The 22325-nt window shown below is 55.2% G+C and overlaps 1 protein-coding gene across 1 annotated transcript in view; it reads left to right on the top strand.

Moving 5' to 3' along the window:
- The window catches only part of RBM19 (RNA binding motif protein 19), an 81912-nt gene extending 75306 nt beyond the window's left edge, over positions 1 to 6606 (top strand). Inside the window, exons 24-25 of the mRNA XM_084763459.1 lie at positions 5523 to 5635; positions 5992 to 6606. Coding sequence (XP_084619585.1) covers positions 5523 to 5620 — 98 coding nt within the window. The 3' untranslated portion in view covers positions 5621 to 5635; positions 5992 to 6606. The remainder of the gene's footprint in view (positions 1 to 5522; positions 5636 to 5991) is intronic.
- The last annotated feature ends 15719 nt before the right edge of the window (positions 6607 to 22325 follow it).

Here is a 22325-nt window from a genome sequence, read left to right as displayed (position 1 = left end):
AACCACGTGGATCCAGGCAGCTCCTGGCCAGGGTGCAGGTGGAGGTGGGGGGGGGGTCTCCCAGTGAAGGTGTACTGGGAGCCAGCCTGCAAGTCCTCGAGACCAGCTGGGGCAGGTGTGGCCCAGCCACACCCTGAGCCTCCCTCTTACCCCACCCCACACCCCGGAGCCGCCTCCTCCAGGCGATTTGACAATATCCTGCACACTCTGCCGCCCTCCCCTGGGAGCGGCTGTCCGTGCGAGGAAGGGACCTGCTCCCAATCCCACTAAATTGTTATTGACTTGTGTTCTGTGCGTTCTGCAAACATTTCACTCAGCCGTCGCCGGCAAGCCCACGAATCCCTGCTAGGGCTAACGGGGAAGCCAGCTGTGCCGGGCCATCTCGCCTGCTCCTTCCCATCGATCACAGAATTAAGCTGACAGGAGTACCGCAGGGCGCTGTGGGAGGGGCAGGGCCTGGCCACCATCCTGGGCGGGGCCAAAGGCCCCAAGACCAGAGGGTACAGGCTGGCCAGTGTACCTGACACAGCCTGGCCCAACCAGAGGAAGCCAGGGAAACAGCTTCAGAGGCTGCCTCGAGTGCCAGTGGTAGGCAGCAAGAAGCACGTAGACCAGAGGCCACCAGCTGAGCCATCGGTGCCTTGCTTGTGACATGTGAACACAAAATACTATTGGATTCATCATTGTTTGGCCACTGGATAGACCTGACCTGGAAATCAGTTTCGAGCCACTCTTAGGAAATCAGGTCTGGCCACCCTGGCCCCACATCCCACAGCGAGGCCTGCAGAGCCATTGTGCATTTGTGACACGTGCGCTCCCTGTTTCCCAGTCCACGGCACATGGTCCCCCCACCCCTACGCTGTGACTCTTGATGACTCCACCTGGCCCTTACCCTGGCACATTCCTCCATGTCATCTCTGCTTGGGCCTAGGAAGAAGAGAGGAAGATAATGGAAACCCAGCCTCCTGCCAGCCTCCCCTCCTCCTGTGCTTGCTTTCTCTGTGCAGCACATCTCCTTTGCCTCAACACCTGCTGCCCTTCCCAGCCGCTGTAGCCCACACTCACACAGACCCTAGGCCAGCCGGTACCCCTTCCCTACCTTGGGATAAGCCCAGCCTGGTCCAGGTCGGGGCTCCCTGTACACAGGGCCAGTCCAGTTATCTGGACCTATCCCCAGGAAGAAGCTCACGGCGGGCACTTTGCAGAGGAGTTAGCTTCTGGCCAAACAGCAACCTCCCAGCACCCCAGCCTCTCCCTGTGGGCTAATAACAGTGGGGCGGGTGGCTGTGAGACATGAGCCCCCTTGCCCACATGGACCCACAGTCCTGCCCCTCGAGACGGGTCTTTGGGTCAGTATCTGTGTGAATACTGCCCTGTGGCTCATTCTGCTCCCACTTCTCCCCCCAAGACCCTCAGAGGGTGGTGCTGGCACTTTCCACAGCAGGGCAGGGGTCCATGGGACCTTGAGCTTGGCTGTGGTATGGGGAAAGGACCCCAGCGTGAGTTCGGCCCCATTTGGAGAGCCTGTCTGTCCCCAGATGACTTCCCCAGAGCCTGGGGACCATGGACCCAGCTTGTGGGATTCCTAGAAGAAAAATCCACCGTGCCTACTGCGCCAAGCCCACAGGTGCCTACACACCCATTCCCGCCTGTGTCCCACCTTTACCAGCACAGTCCCCCGATTGCCAGGTGGTGGCCGTCATAGACACTTGATGGTACATTGAACACTTCTTGTCCATCTTGGCCCATGCCTTCAGGCAACTGAGGGTTCACCCTTGCTGGCCAAAGTCTTAAAGGCCTGGTAGCTAGTCACTTCTTGTGGTCTGAAATGGAATCTCTCTGTTGTCCAGGCTGACCTCTCACCACCAGGCTCAGGCCATCGTCTTGGGCCATGGGCCATCTTCCTGTGCCAGCCTCTCTGGTGCTGGGGTCCCAGGCAGCTTCATCCGCTCCAGCCAGAGCGACAGTCTGATCCTAGCCTGCTGGCTTCCTCTCCTGGGCTTCCTCTGTCTCGCCTGCCTCTTCACAGGCCTCTTCCAGCATCTTTTCTCTGTCAGCCATGCTCTCATCCCCAGCCTGTCTCTCCTCCCATGAAGCGCTCTCTCTTGTCCTCCCACTGGCTCCCGCCCGCGCCTTCCACGCAGGCGACATTGCCAGCCAGGGAAGGGGAGAGATGCGGGCTGGCATTCTGTCAAGGAATTAATTGAAAAATAAAACCATTAGGTGGGAACTGGAGAAATGCAGAAGTGGTGTTTGGAGGTTGGGGGGAGGGGGCAGGACTGGGGGGCTGTTGGGGGCCGGCCGAGCTTTTTGTCAAGTTCATTTCTCGGTATTGATGTTTGGTGACAGTCACTTGTTGTTTATCTTCAGGAGCAGCTGCGCCGTGGAAAGAAAATGCACGGCTTGTTCCGTTTATTTATTTCACACCTTCCCCGGGTTCTGCTTTGTGTTTGTTTGGTGAAGGCCCACGGAGGCCTCCGACATGGGGAAGCGGGCTTTCCACAGCTGTTCCTGCCAGGCGAGCCGGCACTCCATGTGGAGGCAGGCCAGCTGGGGATGGGGAGGGGGGCGGGGTGGCAGCAGTGAAGACGGCGAAATGGGGGTTCCGATGCCGATCCCTGGCCGTGGACTTGAGCCAGACCCACCAGCAAGGTGCACCCACCCCCTCCTTTGACTCCCCCGTCCCTCACAGTGATAGAGTGTAGGAGAGGCTATAGCTGGTGTTGCACCCTATGGCCCAGGCCCCCAGCACCTCACTGAACAAAACCTCTTGTTTTCTAACCTGCAATTGAAGGAGTGTCTGGTTGGTCTCCAAGCCCTGGGCTGCTCTTATTGGCTCTGCAGGTGGCAGATGGTCCGTCACTCACACTGGGCCAAGCAAGAGAGTCAGCAGAAGTGTGGAAGTCACAGTCACAGCCTCGGGGAGCCCAGGCCTTCGTGGGGATGGTTCCTTCTTGTGGGGCCTCAGGGGCCTCTAGATGGGACCTAGCCATAACCCAAGAGTGAGCTGAGTGGCACATATACAAGGGTTCCCCAAGTGTGCTTAGTGCCAGCGAGCGAGAGGAGCACCCACTTAGAGCACAGTCCACACCCATGGACTCCAGGGTGTGGGAGTAGGTGTCACATGTCACAAAAGACGGCACCGCGCCCCCTAGAGGCAGATTGTGAAACATCCACTGCTGGGCTAAGAGAATGCCACAGGCAAGGTGTTCCCTGTATCTGGGTGCTCCAGAGGGCAGCTGTTGGAAAAGTGGACAAGGGCTCGGGCTCAGGAGCATCCTGCTCTGAGTAGAGACTCAGCCCATCTGGTGCCATGAGCCCAGGCTAAGGACAACGGACACCATGAAGCTGTCCCCAAGGCCTCCTGCCTGAGGACTGTTAGCAGGGCAGTATTCAGAGGTCCCGGTCATTGAGGCTCTGATTGGGACTCCAAACAAGTATTGCTCAGGTCTCTGGTGGGAGAGAGATTCATGGAAACCATTCATGGCCTCCCTCATTCTTCGCTCTACCCCATCTGTTATTCCCTGGCCATTTGCTCAAGGTGCCAGGTACCAAGACAGTGCCCGGCATTGGGACAGAGGCAGTGGGCGTGACAGACATACCTGCCTTCCAGTGAAAGAGACAAACAGCAGTGAAGCCAAAAGGTCATGGAAGTGCTAGGGTAGGGGAGAGCAGGGAAGCCTCACCACGGACGGACACGAGGCCCCGAGTGGCCCAGCAGAGCATTCCAGGCAGGCCACCGCAGTGCAAAGGCCCTGGGGTGAGAGGAACGGCTACCAGGATCGGAAAATGGCCAGCTCCTGTGGACTAGTGGCCAACAGTCTTGACAGCCTCTGCTTCCCCCAGGGACAGGGATGGCAGAGGGGTAGCTGGGCTCTAGCACTGGTTTGACGGGGTCCCTCTGGTTGCCTCCAAGGTAGAGATGCTGAGAGGACCATCGTGGTGGCAGAAGTGGGGCTGTGCTGGAGGGTGGGGTCTGCTCTGAAACAGCAAGAATACCCACGGGAAACCTGCCCCTTGCAGCTTCTCCCCAGCCAGCCCGGCCCAGATCCCACAGAAGTAGCAGTGGGAGGAGCGTCAGACACAGGCCGGAGCCCGCTTTGTTGTTGTCTATTTCCAGCCCTATTACCTGCCCACGATCCAATTTCCTGAGGCCATTGTGCAGCGGGCATGAGGCTCAGAGTGTGGCGAGGACGCCGCAGGGAGCCAGGCCACTTCCTCCCGTTTGCACAGCTGGGCATGATGGCCATAGCTACCGGACCTCGGCTCCCAGCCAGTGCTCCCCTCCTCCTCCTCCTCCTCCTCCCCCCCAACCACCCTTGTCCTCTCAGGCACCACAGCCTCGATGCCAGCCCTGCAGCTCGGTTCATGCATCTCCCACTTGGCTTGGGACAGTGTCCCTAACAGAAGGGCCTGTTGCATGCTGGGAGAGGGGACCAGGACACAGGCTCTGCAGGTCTGGGGGTGACTCAGTAGCATGGCAGCTACAGAGAAAGGGTTGCCCTGGACTAGGGTCTCAAGGGGCAGCAACAGTTTGTGTGTAGGAGAGCCCCTAGGGAAGGGCAAAGTTGGTAGGCGTTGAGGGTGGCTGGGTCTGGGAGCATCATGAAGGAGGTGAGCATGTCTTATATCCTCATAGCCATGGAGGAATGAGGGAAGGAAAAGGATGGGAGGATGCACCCCTACCCAACACCCACCCCAGAAAGGAGCCACGGTCATTCATGCCTGAGCCAGGTGCTGTGTCCACATCTACCACATAGAGGTGTGAGGTAAAGGGTTGGGTGACTATGCACCCAGAGGGCTTCCCAGAGGGAGTTAAGAGTCGTAAAGGCAGGGATTTGGGTGGGCAGCATCTTTACAAATTAGGCCTTTGCTGGTAAGTGGATGGGTAGACTAGCAGAGGGACTGGAGGGGCAGGCAGCCCAGAGCCAGCAACCCTGGTTCCTTGGCCTTGGGATTGTTGAGGACACTGGTGCCATAGCATGCAGTAGGTACTCAGTCAGTGGCATTTGGAACAGTCCTTTGCCTTTGCCCTTTCCTCCTGGAAAACTCCTCTGCACTCATGAAAGCCCAAATCAAATAACCCCTCTCCTTCAAAACACCCTCGTTGCTCTGGTCCCCATGCCTCTCTGGATTCCTTGAGTACTGCAGCTATGCACTTCACATCGAGTCCGCAGTGGCACAGAAACAGAGCTGGCTTGCCCTTGTCTGCCTGGGTTGGCTAGCCCTCTGGCCAGTGGGGAGGAGGCAGCCCTCAGGCGGACCACTGGCTCCCTAAAGTGGATCCTTTGCTCTGTGGCAAAGGCGGGAGAGGGCTCAGGGGTGGCCAGCAGCAGTGGGAGGCAGGAGAGGCACCCAGCTGAGGCGGGACTAACCAGGGCCATGTTCTTGTCCTTCTGTCATCCCTCCCGGGCTCATCCCCCATTTGCTCTCTCCTTGTGCCCGCCCCACACACCTCTGCCAACCCCTACTCACTGTTTAACCCTCTCTGGGTCTTGTCTCCTCTCCGCCATCTGCTGCAGAGCCCCCGAAGAAAAAGCGGTCTGTGGTATTGGATGAGATCCTGGAGCAGCTGGAAGATGGGGACAACGATGACAGTGAACAAGTTCTTCAGCTGTGAGCTGGCACCACCAAGGTGTGTGGCTCTGGGGCCCTGGGGCTAGCGGGTCATAGGAGGAGGTCTCTGTGGGTCAGGGTCAAAGGAGTCAAGTGCTTATGGCAAGTACCCGGATGTGAGAACATCTTTTCTGCAGACTCCTCACCAGTGATGTGTCTAGCAGCTGCTGACCTGGCACCTGCAATGGATAATGCATGTGAGGTGGCTCCTTATGGGGGCTCAGACTCGGGATGGGTGGCAGGGTGCACAGCCAGTGAAGAGCCCGCGGCAGGAATGAGCCGCTGTGTGGGCAGGGACCCTCAGCTCAGCCCTGTTCACCAGCTGCCCAGGCCTCACCCAGCCAGGCTCCTGCAGCCCTGTCTCACCCTCTACAGGACTGCTGCTGCCCAAAGGACAGAGCGGGGACTCTACCTCATCACCCCAGGCCCTTCCGGGTCCTCCTGGTGCGCCACATTCCAAGCCCTGATGCCAGGTTCACAGGCTGAACTTTGCCAGCACCACTGAGCCTGCAGCCCAACGTGGAAACCCTGGGAGCCCCACCAAAGCCTCGCCCCAGCCAGAGGCTTGGCAAGCTCATCTTTGGCTGGGTACCCTAGCACAGCCTCTCCATGACTGCCTGGGGAAGACATCGGATCAAGCAGGGAGCAGCGGCCCTTCAGCCACTGTCCAGCCCCAGAAGCACCACCATGCAGGCGGCTGGCCTGGCTCCCTCAGCCAGCCACACCGACTTCAACTATCCAACCGAGAAGACCTGAGAAGACACCCACCCCCACTTCTTAGCTGTTGCCGCCGAGAGCTGAAGGCGCACTGGACGGACTCTGAGTGCCAGGCCTCTGACTCTATCTTGGCCTGTACAGTTTTTTTTTTTTTGGGGGGGGGGTGAGGTACTGCTTTTCAGAGTGGGCTGTACCACCACACCCCATAGGTGGGGCAGGCACTGGGTGCCAAGAATTAAGCAATAAACCTAGAATGGCTCCCTCTCTCCACCACACACGTCTCAGATGTCACATCAGTCTCCACCATAGTGCAGCACAGAGGGGTCACATTGATGCTTGCCACACCCAGGCTGGACCATCAGGAACCACCGCCCATGTTGCTATGAGTCCTGAAAGAGGTTGGGAATCTTCCCTGTCCCACCCGTTCAAGGTGCACCTACCTACATGTCCCAGCACCATAGCCAGGCTGGCACAGGGCAGAAGGCTGCAGTCTGTCACCAGTGTAAACTCTCCAGGTTGACCAGGAGCAGCTAGAAGCTCTGGGGAGCAGGGTCCACACCTCTGTCTGTGTGGGATCCTCTTGCATGGGAGCTGGGCACCTGTGCTCAGCCAGCCTGGCCACTGCGACAGTGACCCTCTAAGCCCTAGAGCTCAGCAGGTGGCTTTTTCTGAGTCCTCCAGCCTCCTGAGGTCAGGTCCTCAGCACCCATGCAAAAGCCAGGCAAGATCGTATGTACCTGTAGTCCCAGACTTTTTTTTTTTTTTTAGGTTTTTGTTGTTGATTTGTTTTTGTTTTATTTTGTTTTTTGAGACAGGGTTTCTCTGTGTAGCCTTGGCTGTCCTGGACTTGCTTTGTAGACCAGGCTGGCCTCGAACTCACAGCGATCCTCCTGCCTCTGCTGGGATTAAAGGTGTATGCCCCCACCGCCCTGCTTTTTTTTTTTGAGACAGGGTCTCTCTGTGTTAGCCTTGGATGTCCTGGACTCTGTAGGCCAGGCTGGCCTCAAACTCACAGTGGTCCACCGGCCTCTGCCTCCTGAGTGCTGGGATTAAAGGCGTTTGCCACCATGCCCACTGCTGTATTCCAAGATTTTATGGGGTAAAGACAGACAGGGCCTCAGGACTTGATGGGCAGTCAACCTAGCCAATCAGTGAACTCCAGGTTGCGTAAGTGACCTGAGTTTTAAAAAAAAGTGAGCAACTGAGGACACCATGAGCCTCTGGGGGTGGGTGGGTGGGTGGGTGGGTGGGTGTATGGGAGCTTGTGAGTGGCCAGTTCCCAGCACAGCTGAGGAGCCTAGAAGAGGTGGGTGAAACAGGCCTGGAGCCTCACTGAGTCTCCCCAGACAGAAGCCTGTAAGTCCAACATGGCCTAGAGGAGCTCATGTCTGTCCAGCAGCCAGGGGCAGGAGACTGGACATGTCACTCACCTGTGATTCCTCGCACAAGCAGGCTGTGGTGGTTGAGAAGTGAGTTCCCTCGTGCTGCTCAGGCCCCAGGCTTTGAGTTTTTCTGAGAGTCCAGTTAGGACTCCTGGGCCAGCCAGGAAGGGAAATCCAGGGAGCAGAGTGGAGTCTGAGCCATCATGGCGGTCCGAGATGGAACATGGGGCATGCCTTGTCCTACACAGGCCACTGCCCTGAAGCAAGGCCTAGAAGGCCGTGCACCCTGGTTGGAAGGGCTCCAGCATCTTGTCACACTGTCAGGGAGAGGCACATCAGAACAGCCATCCTATTGCAGAAGGAGGAAATGCCAGGTGTTGGGCATAGAGTCAGCAACACCTTATCCTCATTCATGCATTCATCCATCAAACCCGTGCTCAACCTGAAGACGAACCCAAGTGCCTCTGTGTGTCTTCCTTAAGACAATGGCATTCCTTGCTGGATGGACTCCCGGGGCTGTCCTGGGCCTTGAGATGCGCACGTGGGGTGCTGGAGAGATGGTTCAGCAGTTAAAGACTGTACTGCTCTTCCAGAGGACATTAGTTTGGTTCCCAGCAGCTACTTGAGGCAAGACACACTCATAATTGCGTATATCCCCACGCCAGAGGATCTGGCGCCCTCTTCTGGCTTCCACAGGCAGTTGCACTCACATGGCACACAAAGAGATGGCTACACATCAATTAAAAATGCATTTTAGAAAGACATTCATGTCGGGTGCAAGACAGTCCCCTTCCCCCACGGGTCCCCTCACCTCTCCCGCCTCCCCACCCCACCCCCATCCTGATGCAGGGGCTCTACCCTCCCCACAGTCTGCAGCCTCAGCCGCCACTCAGGATGGCTGGGGCAGGATCAGCTGGGGCTGCGCACTCAGGCTTTGCCGAACAGAGCCGAGCTCGGCCTCAACATCTAATTCAATTTGTTCTGCTGAGATTGAAATATGAAATGGTTGCCAGTCAAAACGTTCAAAGGACGGGGGAAGGAGGGAGAGAGCGCCTGCTGGAATTTAAATTTTAATGAAAATGACTTTAACCCTTCGGTAAGGCCTGGAGGAAATGGAGCCCCACGCTAGGGTCCTGGGAATGGAAGCCTCCAGGGCTCGCTCTGCCTGTTCCCTCTCACTCTGCCTCACCAAGAATAGCTAGGCATATTTTCTCTTTCTCCCCCGCCCCCGCCCCCACCCCCACCCCTCCCCCCCACCAACCCCCGCAAAATCGCTTTTTAAAGCTTGGTGGGCTGCTCTTGTGTCCTGGTAACATGCTTACCCCTGCTGCCTGGGGGGGGGGGGGTCCACTGCAATCGTCACCACCTGCCCCCATACTCCCCACCCCCCTGGGCACACATCAGCCCCCATCAGAGCTTCTTGAGACACTGTGTACCTCCTGGCTTCCATTTATTCTAGATCTGGCTGCACTGCCCAGGCTAGTCCTGCACTCCTGGGCTCAAGGGACCCCAGCCTCCTGTCAAAGCAGATTATTTGGTGTCAGCCCCAATCCTGACTGTGAGCCCCAGCAGGGACAGTGTCCTTCTGGCCTGGCAGGCCCTGGGGACTTAGTATTTGAAAAGGAGAGCACACACACAAATACACACATATATATATACATACACACAGTTTCTCTCTCAGCCTCCGATAAGTGGGTGGCACCCCCCCCCCCCAGGAACCACTGTTGCACAGAGGGTTGGCACCAACCCCATCTGGCAGTGGGGACAAGTGGGCTTCAGGGCCACCATCCAGATAGAACCCAGAAACAGGAAGCGGGGCCCCAAGGCAAGCAGAAGGCATCAGAAGTCCACTTACTTCATGAAGTCATTCTCAGGTGATTGCCACAAACAGATCCACAGGTTTTGCCAAGCTCTCCAGAAAACTCACGCGGGTCAGCGAGACCGCTCATTGGCTAAAGGAGCTTGCGGAGAAAACTAGCAACTCCTGAGACCCACATGGCAAAAGGAGAGAAAAAAAACCCCGACACGTCCTTTGACCTTCACACACATGCCGTGGCGTTCACACATGACCATACACACACAAAATAATATACTAATGATAATAAATGTGAATATCTTTAAATACATGTATTAAAATAACAACAGAACCAAGGCCAGATCCAGACACTGTGTTCCCATAAAGTTTTATCCAAACACCATTGTGCCCACTGAGCTTTATCTACACGGATTGCTATGGTGGCAGAGCTGACTCATCACAGTGGATTTGATGGCCACTCTTGCCTGGTCACCAGAACAGACAATTGGGACTGAGTCTCAGCTCTGTTGCATAGGGACAGTATGGCACAGCACTGGTTGTCAGCCTTCCCCAACCTTCAAGCCAATGACAGGACAGACACGCAGATTTGCGGGAAGCCATTTTAGTGATGGTTGCAATTGCTGCAGTTAAACCCCAGGACCAAAGTCAACTTGAGGAGGAAAGGGCCTGCTTGGCTTACACTTCCACATCATTGTTCATCACAGAAGGAAGTCAGGACAGGAACTCAAAACAAGACAGGAACCTGGAGGCAGGAGCTGATGCAGAGACCATGGAGGATGCTGCTTACTGGCTTGCTCCACACTGCTTGCTCGGCCTGCTTTCTTGTGGAACCCAAGACCACTAGCCCAGGGATGGCCCCACCCATAATGGGCTGGGCCCTCCCCCACCCATCACTAATTAAGAAAATGCCTCACAGGCCTTCGCACAGCCCTGTGTTATAGAGGTATTTTCTTGATTAAGGTTCCCTCCCCTCAGATGACTCTAGCTTTGCCACAACATAAAATTATCCAGCACAGATGGTTGAGTCACGACATGGCAAGAGCTGGGAAAGGCCCCCAACACACACACTGTAAACCCTCCTCTGTCCTTATCCCACCCCCCACCCCCCCAGCACAAAGGCAGCATTCTCATCCTTTGTATCTGGCAGGCTACACAAACACACGCACACTTCCCAGCTGCCCTAGAGGCCAGAGTATTCCAGCACAAGCCCTGGGCTGGGGTTGTCTCTAAGTGACAAAACAAAAATGGACCTTCAAGTTTATTTTAACATCGCCAGACACCCGGGATGCCTTCACCTCCAGCTTCCGTAACAGACCCCACTTCCCCCTTAATTGCAGCCTTCCTGACAGTGAGCCACTGGGGCCATGGCGCCCCTGCTCCGGGCAGGAGCCAGCACCAAACACATCCATCTGTGCAGACCTACCCAGCGGCAGCTCCTGCCTCCTCCCGGGAACCGCTGAGAGTCCTCCCTTCACCATTACCCTGGACATGGGCGCTTCACAGGGTGACTTACTGGAACCAAAAACGGGGGTTATCACACAAGAGGAAACCGAGGCTGGAGAAACGAGCCAGGCCATTCATGACGAATATTCCAACAAGGTGCAAGGGGGAGGTGGGTGTCCCCTCCTCTCAGATCCCACCTCATGGCTGACTAAAGACGATGGGGCTTCTCCCTTTTGCCTTGTGGGAGGAAAGAACTCTTAGTGAGCGCATGACTATCACAGATAGCAGAGAGAAAACACCTGTTCCTGTTATGAAGCCTTAAACTGCACTCCCCAGAAGTGCTGGGAGATGGATCTAGAGAGATGGGGTCCAGACCCACCCCCCAAAACCCTTCTGCTCCCAGTATTGGCCATCTTTCGGTAATGGCTCACCGTGAGGTACTTTTGAAGGACGTACCTCATGTGCAAACCAGCTTCCTGATTCGGTGCTTACTGAAAGAGAATCTTGCAGCGTCAGGGGCCTCCAGCTGCACTGGTTTCTGAGAGAGTGTGCACAGGTGAAGGTGTATTCTGGCTACCATGACCAGCCCTGGCCTTGAGGCTTTTCAATACAATGGAGGCTTGTCTCCAGAGTGACTGTGGGAAGGTGAGCCTGCCTGGTCTAACAGGTGCTGCCCATAGGGGACTCTGGGTCCTCATACAGTCCAGAGGATGTCCTCTTTACCAGCATGGTGAAGGAAGAACTCCTGCCCTGCCCCTCAGGCACACAGCCTTGAGTCCTCATGTGGCTCCCGCCACATTCCTTTGGCCAGGACATCCCTTTGGTAACCTAGTAACAAGAGATTTTGGGAACCAGTCTATGGTAGTTAGTTACTTTTCTCGTTACTATGACCAAACACCTGACAAAAGCAGCTAGCTTACTTAGCAGAAGGTTTCATTTCCGTTCCTGGTTTAGGGTGCGGTTCATCATTTTAGGAAATGGCTGGCGGGTGTGGCAACAGATGTGGGACCATGATACCGCTTGCTCACATCTTGACAGATCAAGAAATAGGGCCAGGCTATGGACCAAAAGTTCCTCCCAGCCCCAGAGATCCACTCTCTCCCACAAGGCTCCATTTCTGAAAAGTTCTATTACTTCCCTCCTCCTCCCCCAAACAGCGCCACCTGCTGGCGAGCAAGTGTTCAAACACATGAGCTCATCAGATCCTCAAGGACAGAAGGGAGCCCCTGAAGGCCCATCTGCCTACAGAGCCAGTCTCAGCCCAGCTCTGACATCCGACACCCAGTGACATGCCTCACACGCCACAGAGTCCCGGAGGGACAACAAGGCACTTCTCTTGGTTCCCTCTTCATGCCCTGTGGAGTGCTCAACCATCTCTCAGAAAGAATGTGCCCGCCACCTGCCTGGAAAGCCGCCCTCTGATGTAGCCCTGGTGGCCTGGGAAGCCCCCTGCGGTCCTGCACTCATTACTTTCCTCATCCTTATGACAATTTAAGGGATTTTAGCCCAGCCTGGCCATCATGTCATGTGATGTGACCAGGCTGTCACATCCAAGCAAGGCCTACTTCCTTCAGCTAGTTCCCATATCCCAAAAGGACCACTTACCGGGGACCAGATGTTCAAGAGCATGAGTCTGTGGAAGGCCTTTCCCATCAAACCATTGCCGTGTCCCAGTGGGAGGAAGGTAGGTGCCCCGTGGGCATGGAGCTGTTCAGCTAATGGCAAGATCGCCTTCGAGTCGCCATTTCTGGCCCAACCCTTACAAACTAAGTGGCCTTCACAGCAACCTGAAAAGATGAGGCTGTGGCCCTCACCTGATGGATTAGGAACCCGAGGTTCAGAAGGGTAGCAAGGCTTGGCCAGAATCAGAAGCTGTTAGCAGGAGGGCACAGGAGACGTCAGTTTCCGTTTCTCTGCCCACAGGCGAGCAGGAACAGAATTTAGAGTGCTGTTATTCAAAGAGCTGTCAGGATCCCCATGGGAATCTGGCAAGGGGACATCACTCTAAATTCTGATTATAATGTTAACTGGACCTGATGAATGTATATTAACAAGGTTGAGAGGAAGTCTCTAGCTGATTGGCTGCTTTTCTCGTTACTGTAACAAAATGCCTGAGACAGAAGCAACTAAAGGAAGGGAAGGGTATTTTTCATTACTGTTTGGGGGCATGTTTTTTTTGTTTGTTTATTTGTTCGTTCATTTGGTGCTCACAGTTTGGAGGGGAGAAGGTATGGTGGCAGGAAGAAGTGGCGGGTCACACGGCATCCAGAGTCGGAAGCAGAGCAAGATGGACGTTGGTCCTCAGCTCCCTTCTCCATTTTACCTTTTTATTCGATCCAGGCCCCCAGCCCATAGGATGGTGCCCTCCATGTTCAGGGGGCATCTCAGTTAAACATTGGTGGAAACACCCTCTAAGACACACCCAACTCCTGTGAGAGTCCAAGTCCTGCAAGTTGACATTGAAGAGGAATAGCAAAGGCTTTGTCTAGAGAATTCTAGTCCCAGAAGAGTCTTTGACATCGGCTCTAAATCTGTTCCTGTACCACTTATCCACTGCCACGAAATTGCATAGAGATCGCCAAGCCCGGTGGCTCAAGACACTGCATTTAGCCAAGTGCTGTGGGTGGCCTGTTCTTATCTCAGCATGGTCTTCTGTGTTTCTGCCTCCAGCTGCAACTCTGTTTTGGCTGGCTCTCCATATCTTGGCTGGTTTCTTCCCCGTGTCAGGGCTCATTGCCTGTCTGAGCTGACTCCTTGTGACCTTGTCCCTCCAGCAGGCCAGCCAGGGCATCTCCTCATGGGGAAGGCAGAGCAGAAGAGCTTGCTTTAAAGCCTCGGGTTAAGTTTACTGTTGCTCATAAATCCCATGAGAAGGCCCAGAGTCAGCAGGAGGGGACTGGGACGGAACACAGTGACGGAGTGCTTGCCTCCAATACACAAGGTCCTGGGTTCAATCCCCAGTGTTACTTTAAAAAGGAAAGATGAAGGGGGAAACCCTCAGAGTTCAGAGTCAGCAGGAAAGGCTGTGTCTACACATGTAGATATGGGGGAGGAAAAATGTGGAAACTGGGGTCGTGAGTCCATTCAGTCTCCCACACATTTTTAATGTGTTTCCACCCATGTCCCTTTCTGGGCACTGCCCTAGAGCCAGACCCACTCTGTGGCTCTCCTATTCTCCCTCCCCCTCCCCCTTCTGCAGCTGCAACCTGTCTGCCTTTCACAGCTAGACACCACTTCCTCAGAGCAATCTTCATTGGCCACCTAAGACTTGGCCCCTACGACCCCACCGGACCCCCTCACCGCACCCTAGTCTGGGAATTCCATCACCTGGCTGTGAGCCCTTTTTTTTTTTTTTTTTTTAGGACAAAGGTGGTGTCTTCTTGCCCCTGCTGTGTCAGGAGGGCCTCACTTCATCCTGCTGGTCCCCAGGAAGGTGTTGGCCAGGCAAGTGGCTTGTCTTTCAACTTTAGGAGGAGGAGCACTGTTAGGGGGCCCAGTGGTGTTCTTCAAGCCCCTAGGGTGGACTGTCCAGCTAATTCTCCCCCCTGAGAGGGCCTTTGTCCTGTCTTCCCTCAGAAGTTGGGCAGGGGAGCCACCATCCCTGCCAGGGTGACCAGCAAAAGCAGGTGGCCCCCTTGCTCTTGCTTCCCTGGGGCAGCTGCAGGTTGCAAATGGCCCCTGTCCCTGGTTGAGAGGGCACTCTGGGACCCCATGAGCCAGATCCAGTTCATCTTATCCCCCCAGACTTGTCCTTTCAGACCTGAATCCCCCCCCCAGGGAAAGCTTCGAATTTAGAAAGTTTCGTCTGGGATGTGGCCTCATTTCTCTGCGTTCTGGTTTCTTTGCAATTCCCCAGGCCTGGCCGCCCTCACTCTGGAGCCTGAATCAGAGACATAGGCCCCACTTAGCCTGTCTCCCCGATGCTGTGGCCTCGTTTCTCAGGGACCCTTGGAGGAGTCAGCATCTCTCTCGTGCTCCCAGCACACAGGGAAAGCAGTCTCAACTCGGCTGTCTCCTGTCCTGCTAGGTGAGCCATCTGCCACACTATGCCCTGTACTTGCTGGCCCCCCCCCCCCGCAACATTTGCAGGGTAGCGGATGCTATGGCAGAGGCAGTTGGCATGGATTTTCCCCCCACTCTGTCCAGTGTTTTCTTTGATTCTGACCTGAGCAACTCAGCTTCTGCAGCAAAAACCATCCTCTCTTCCAGGATGAGACCACACTCAAGAATCCGCATCCCCTCAGGGTTAGGGGCTTAAGTGACACCGTTTGACCCAGAAGCACAGGCTGGAAACCCCACACAACCTAGATTCTGCTCCAGATCTGCCTCTGCTTCCTCACTTGAAAACTGGGAGAAGGCCACTCCTTCCAGATGGTTCCAAGGACCCAGAGGATGTTCATCAAGCCAGAACCAAGTATCAGATCCAAAGGAAATGTGGCAGCCATCCATTCTGCAGAGTTTTGTTGCTCACTGCCCACTATTGAGGCAGTGGACAGTAAGCCAAAGGAAGAAGTCCAGGTCCCCATGCCCTCATCCCTAGAGACTAAAGGACTAAGTGACAAATGATACCTATGTGACATGTGCCAGGACAGTGTGGCATACATGAATATCAAGGTAGGACAGCTCAATGGGTAGATCGTGATTCGAATGCCAGCCCAGATCTCCAGTAAAGGAAGAATGGCAGACGGCCTGTATAGGGTGAAGGAGACGAGACACCTCTAAAGCAGAGAAAGAGAGGCCAGTGACAGGAGGTGGTGGCTGTCCAACCCTCTTGGTCATTCTGCTGGAAGCCCTGCTGCTGCCACCAGGTCCTTGCCACTGCAGAGACAGCACGCCTTCAGCCAAGGGCTGCTCCCAAGATACCACCGTCCCCATCTGAGGACCGTGGCAGTGTTTCAGGGCTGTACACATCCCCTGTCATCCTGGAGGCCGGGAGCAGTCACGTGGCAGCTGGCTGAGGCCTCAGATGTGTAGGCTCATGAATATCAATCAGGCCGGGTAATTCACAGAAAGAGGAGTCCAGATTGGCTAATAAGCAATGCTTTCACCCCGAACCGGGCCTGGGGAAGCAAAGCTACAGCAGCGGGCAGGTGTGGGCATGATGTGACCGGAATTGGAAAGCCAGATAGCAGAGCTGTAGGCAGTGAGGTAGGGGCTCACCAAGCAGCTTGAGGAATTGGCAGGGGGAGAGGGGGGAGCATCCCTTACAGGCAGCAGGCTTGGAGCCCCAGCCTAAAGCATTCATAGCTAGAGATGCAAAGAACTCAGTCTGTGCAATGGCAGGGGTGGGGGTGGGGGGTGGGCTGTGTGTGGTCTTTCAGGATGCATAGGACCCAATACACCCGTAGCACCCAGCTAACATCAGTCTCGGAGAGACCCCCTCAGGTCACCTCTGCCCTAACTGAAAGCCAGGACCACTTTCTCCAAGGCCCCTGGTCACAGTGTGCCTGAGAAAGAGGTGGGTTGCCTGGGTAGGCTGCTCCAGCGCGGGTTTAGCCCTGTCGCTTACAGAGCTCTGACACCAGGGAAGTCACTGGGTCTGCTCATGCTTCTGTTTCTTCTGCTGTAAATGGGGGTCACCTCCCCTGAGACCCACGCAATAAGCCTGAAGAAGGTAAAACCACCAAGTTGTGTGTCTCATGCAAGTTGCCGAACCTCTATGAGCTACTAAGATGAGCCATCGAAAGCACCCAGCACATCATAGGCACTGGATGACATCACCTCCCTCCAACCGCTCCCACCATAAACAAGGCTTCTGCACGTTCTTAAGTGACGTCACCACTGACTACAAACAGGTCAACCCATTTCATAAGCAAAACCCCACAAGGCAGGCACCACACATTGCTTTATCCTCAGCTCCAGTGAGGAATTCAGGAAAAACAAGCAAACAAACAAACAGAAAGGCTAGGAGACTTGTCCAAGACCACACAGCTCACACATAAGCCCAGGTTTGAAGCAGGTTGAGTGATTGTATTTTCCACCGTGTACTCCCTTCCCCACCCACGATGGACAGCCTCTGTCTGGCATTCCTCAGACAGGAATGCTGCCCTGCCTGTTTGAGAAAGCGGTGGCAAGGCTGTGGGCGCTGGAACTTTACTTCCCTGCACAGACAGGGCGATGCTAGGCAGAAACGAATGAACAAATCCTTCATCTATCGGATGTGGTCTATGTCCTCATTGCTGGGATCAGAGCTATCTCCAAAAACAGCACATGTGTTCCACCTGTGTCCCTCACAAAAGATGGGGAAACCAAAGCAAGCTTCAAAAAGGGGTGGGAGGATTTACTGATGTGACTCACAGGTACTGAAAGCCACCCAGCTCTGAGACGCAGTATAAAGGGAAACAGAGCACAAGGCCCCTGCCGTGTTCCGGGGGTGGGGTGGGGACATGGACTTTCTAAAACTGAAACTATCGCATCGGGGTGGGAGTCACACTGGAGGCTAGAGCTAGGGAAAGGCATTACAGTGCAGGGCTTCTTCCCACAGGGCCATGCATGATGGCCTCACCGCCATGAGATGGTGGCAATACTGGTGGGCTCTGAGTACAAAGGTGAAGTTTATTAGGGGTCCACAGGAATACAGCAGGTGCTCAATAAATGCAACCACAGGGCTCAGCTGTCTGCCACAGCTTGCTCTTATCTGAACCTGCAATGTTCCTGTGTCCTCACTGGCTTGGGAATATGGTGGGGACAGCAAGCACCTGCCCCTATTTGGAAGCCTCTGGTGTCCTCCCCCCTCCCCCACTGCCGTGTCCGTCTGTCCATCTACGGAGGCTAACAGCTGCAGAGTCCTTGCTCGGCAGGCCCCCAGCCGCTGCCACCCGTGAAACCCCAGAGTTTCTCATTTTCCCCTTGAGTGGTTTCTCGGCCTGGCTGGACTCGAAGCAGAGGCTGGGATGGAGACCCAAGCCTGGGGATGGGGATGATCAAGCCACCTCTCTCTGCCCTGCTCCTCCCCCAGGACAAATGGCTGAACAGCCAGAGAAGGTTCTGGGAGAAGACTTTACAGAGGTTCACCTTGACTCATCTCCAGCGACAGGATGAAGCCACTAAACCCCCCCTCAACACAGCAGAACATGGAGCCTGCTGGGAAACAGCCACGCTGCACAGTGAGACACAGGCTGAAAAGACGGGCTCTGGTCCCTTTATCTTTCAAAGTATTTTGTATCATTTCCCTAAACTCAAGTTGGGCCTCCAAATTCTTTTTTGGGGGGAGGACACTGTTGGGGACAACTTCACTGTTTGGGACACTCAGGTAACCCACTGAGGCTGACCCTTCTATTATTTGTAAAGCCTGTGACCCTGTGACACTAGGGGGCTTGATGCCTGCCTGTGACTCATTAGTTGGGGGCTATAGGCTCAGAGAGCTATATAGTCTTGCCCAGAGTCACACAGCTTAGCAATGGCAGAGTCTGGCTTCGGGTCCTGGGTCTGCTGGACTCCTCCACACCCAGTGCCATTCTTGAAGATAACTATGTCCAATGCGAGGAGGCAGGGAGGAAGGGAAGGGAGAGGCTGTGACCGTGTGGACTTCCATTCAGACTCTCCCAGACCCCTTTGTAGCTCCCTGTGGGCTGGTGCAGTCTGAGAGCATTGGTGCTTCCGCTGGCTCACATCTGCTGACCAGTCACATGACACTGGGGGCTCTTCAGGTGTTGCCCCACCCCCTACTCCACCCTGCTCAGGGCTCGTAGCTTTGGCCCCAGCATCCAAGCTAGACTTCACCAGATCCTGCTTTTCGGAGTCTCACGGTCTCAAACGATGCTAAGCCTGCAGTGTCTCTGCCACCACTGCCCCTCAGCCGCCAGCCTCGTGAGAGCCGTCATGCTGAGGGTGGAGCCCCCAGGGACCTCATGGCTGTCAGACCTATGCTTTGCCACCAGGCCCCACCCAAGCCCGATTCTCCACTCTGCTCTAGCCATTGGGTCATGTCGATGTCCCCCACTCAGCATGGACTTAGCCCCACCTCCCTTCTGTCAAAGGCCCTCCACTCCAATACGCCTCCAAGGGAGTCTACCCTGCATGAATAGGAAGCAAAGTCCCCATGTCCCATCACCCTAGCTGGGTCACCCATCTCCTAGCAGCTACCAATTACACACATACAATACTTTACTGTCCCATCTTCCTCATCTCTCACATTCCTTAAGGACAGACTCTGCTTTCTTGGCCACTATTAACACTTTGGTGCCCAGGCCAGGTGCACAGATGGGGGCAGAAGGGGTGTGCGTAGCAGAGGCTATTTCTTCTTCATATTCTTCATACTTGTCACCACTTCAAAGATGGGAACAGGCGCCTGAAGACTACTGTCACACAGTTCACGGGCTCAGAGCCATACATCCTTGACACCAAGTGTCCGCCCTGTTACAGAGGCAGAGATCCTGTGTCACACTCTCGGGTGGTACCAGCTTGACAGGAATCTGTCCACAAAGGAGGGAAACTCAAGACAGAAGTTGGAGGCCTGGGGGCTGAGTTCCAGCAGAGTGCCAGCCACTGCAGGGCCCGGCCACCGCCCGAGCTTGTGTCACAGGCCTCGGTCTGGCGGCAGTAGCTTCGTTAGAATGCAGCCCTCAGATCGGCTTCTCTCTGATGGCTGCGAGTGATTGACACTTACAAATTACCCCGCCGAAAGTGTGGAGTCTTTGACCCCTGTGTAACATCTTTGGCAAGCCTGAGGTTCGCCAGCATTCTGTCATCTAATTACTACAAATCCCTGGAAACTTCTCCGGCCGCTGAATTTTTAATGCGGGGCAATTTCAACGTGCAGCCTGGCCCAGATGGGTTCCGCCCTCCTCCTCTCTCCCCTCCTCCCTTCCTCTTGGCTTCACTTATTTTTCTTTAAATCTCACCAACTTCTAGATGAGCAGGGGGCTCACCCCGAGAATGCACAGAACAGCGAGGGGTGTGTGCTGTCGCTCCTGCTTCCCAGATCTGATCTGTAACCATGCTGTGGACGGCTGTCTCCTCTTACCCAGCCCGGCTAGCCTAATGAGCAGGGTGACGATGAACCAGGCTCCTTGGGGACACACAGTGTGAGTGTGTGAGTGGCCACTCGGCAGGTGGCGACCTGCAGGGTGGTCACCTTCACGGGACACCCTGGCCAAGGCAAGCGTTTCTCAAGGTGACTACCTCCGTTAGTTCCTGTGCCCAGCCAGGCAGGTGGCACAGAACAGAAGCTGGGCCTCCCGACTGACTTGTTCTCCTGCGGTGGCCCTGGCTTGACCCCTGTTTCCTCTGAGCCCAAGGAAGGCCACATTTCTCACAGCAAGTATCGCCAGAACCTGGGTTGCAGGACGGACTCAAGTCTGCCACCCAGTGGAAAGCCAGGCCGCCCCCACTTAGACTTCGTCACCCAGGAGCCCTAAGACCTGGAGGCCCTCAAGTGAAGTTGAGGTACAGTAGCGCACACACACTCTTCGCCCCAACTTTGGGAGGCTGAGGCAAGAGGATTGCCAGTTCAAAGACAGCCTGGGCTACATGGTCAGGGTCCATCCAAACCAGACAAACACACATAATGCTATAAACGGCCTGGGAGACAATGGCCTCAGTCTCAGAAAGGTCTCTCTCCCAATACTGTGTGACTTTTAAATCTTTCTCCTCCCTCCCTTCCTCCCGCTTTTTCTTTTCTTTTAAATCCACCCCCTCTCTTTCTCCCAGTTCTCACTTTATATTCCTGACTAGCCTGGAACTCTCTATGTAGCTCAGGCTAGCCTTCAACTTACGGCAATTCTCCTGTAAATGCCTACCAAGAGCTGGGGCTGGAGAAATGTACACAGCCTCAGCTTTGAAATGTTCATTTTCCCTTTTCACCTGTATTATATGGTGTGTGCGGGTGCGCGAGCGCTCGCACACACACACACACACACACACACACACACACACACACACACACACACAAATGCCTTTTAAGCCTTATTCCCACACAGCCTCCAAGTGGCCGTCCTCCCTGGTGACACTTTGCAGTGTGGGAGCCGGTACCTAGTGTGGAGATAAATCCCTACCATCCTCGCCACCCCCTCCCACCTTCACCCTTTTCAGGAACACGAGGCTTGGCTTTTCAGGGCTGTTTTTTCTTACACGTGTACACGGCTGATAAAATATTCCACCTCGCCCCTTGTCCCCGTGGGACCCGCTGTCTTACGGGGAAAGGGTTTGTATGACAGCGAACCACAACAGACACTATGTCGCCTGGAAACCGTGAGGTGGGGGTGGGGGGCTGCTACTCCTTATTCAAATTCCCTCTTTGATAACAGGGATTGCTGGAGAGGGAAGGCCTTGCCTTCCTCTGCAGGCTCCATGGGGCTGGAGGGTCCCCTCTTGTGCCTAGCGGGAGATGCTATTCAGATCTGTTCTGGCCCCCTCCGTGGGCTTCCCTGGGGAGTCCTTCAGAGTTGGGACCTGTGCTTCTATAGATCTGAGTTGCCTTCCCTGTGCCCCAAAAGCCAAGCAGGCTACGCAGAAGCAGTCATGGCTATGGACACAGTGGGGTCGCCACACAAGGCTCAGGGCCCAAGGTGGTCCATGGAGAAGGAAGATGCAGGAGAGCAAGGATGCTTGGCCTCACTCCTGTCTCTGCACACTCACTTCTCTCATGGCTCCAAACCAGGATACTATAGACTGGAGTTATAAAGCACAAGGCTTGTGGAGTTGGGAGCCGGACCTGCCTCCCAGATGCTTTCTCACCTCCCTTACCAAGAGCAGCAGGTGGTCACACTCCAGGTCCACAGGGCAGGAGTGAGCAGGCACCCTGCAAGGCAGCTTACCCAAGGCTTTTGAACAGAGGGGCAGAGGTATGGAACCTGTGCTTGAAGGAGCTTTGAGTGGACCTTGAGGTCCATAGGACATGAGGGAATTACATCCACCCCACAGGAGAGGTGTGTGTCAAGAAGATGAAAAGAAAGAGGAGCCCATTCAGGGAACAGCAGCAGTTAGCAAATACTCCCAACGCTGATGCCCCCCCCACCCCACCCCACCCCCATGCAGGCCTCACTAGAAATGACCTTGACTAAGAAGCAGCCCTCTCACAGTGAGAGCTGCCAGAGTCAGCCATAGTGGCTTTCCCACAGGCCCTGAGACCCGAGACCCTGGCTGGGCAGAGCTGGGAGGACTGTGGCCAAGCCTATTTGGAAGACATCCATGGGTGCTGTGTGTAAGTGACAGTCAGATCCTTTCCCATAGCTGGATCATCATGGACTAGCATGGATTGAGCCCCAATGAGAGCCCCGCTAACCGCAGGTCTGGGAATTGTTGTGAGCCTTGGGTACCCAGGATTGGGGCGCGGGGGTGGGGGGGGAAACAAATCAGGAAGGGAACTGTTGAGGTGTGAGAGTGTCCTCATTGGCTTCTCATTTGTCAGT

Source organism: Acomys minous (assembly GCF_964271855.1).
Source record: "Acomys minous genome assembly, chromosome: 16".
Taxonomy (NCBI): domain Eukaryota; kingdom Metazoa; phylum Chordata; class Mammalia; order Rodentia; family Muridae; genus Acomys; species Acomys minous.
This window is presented reverse-complemented; position numbering and strand designations above follow the sequence as displayed.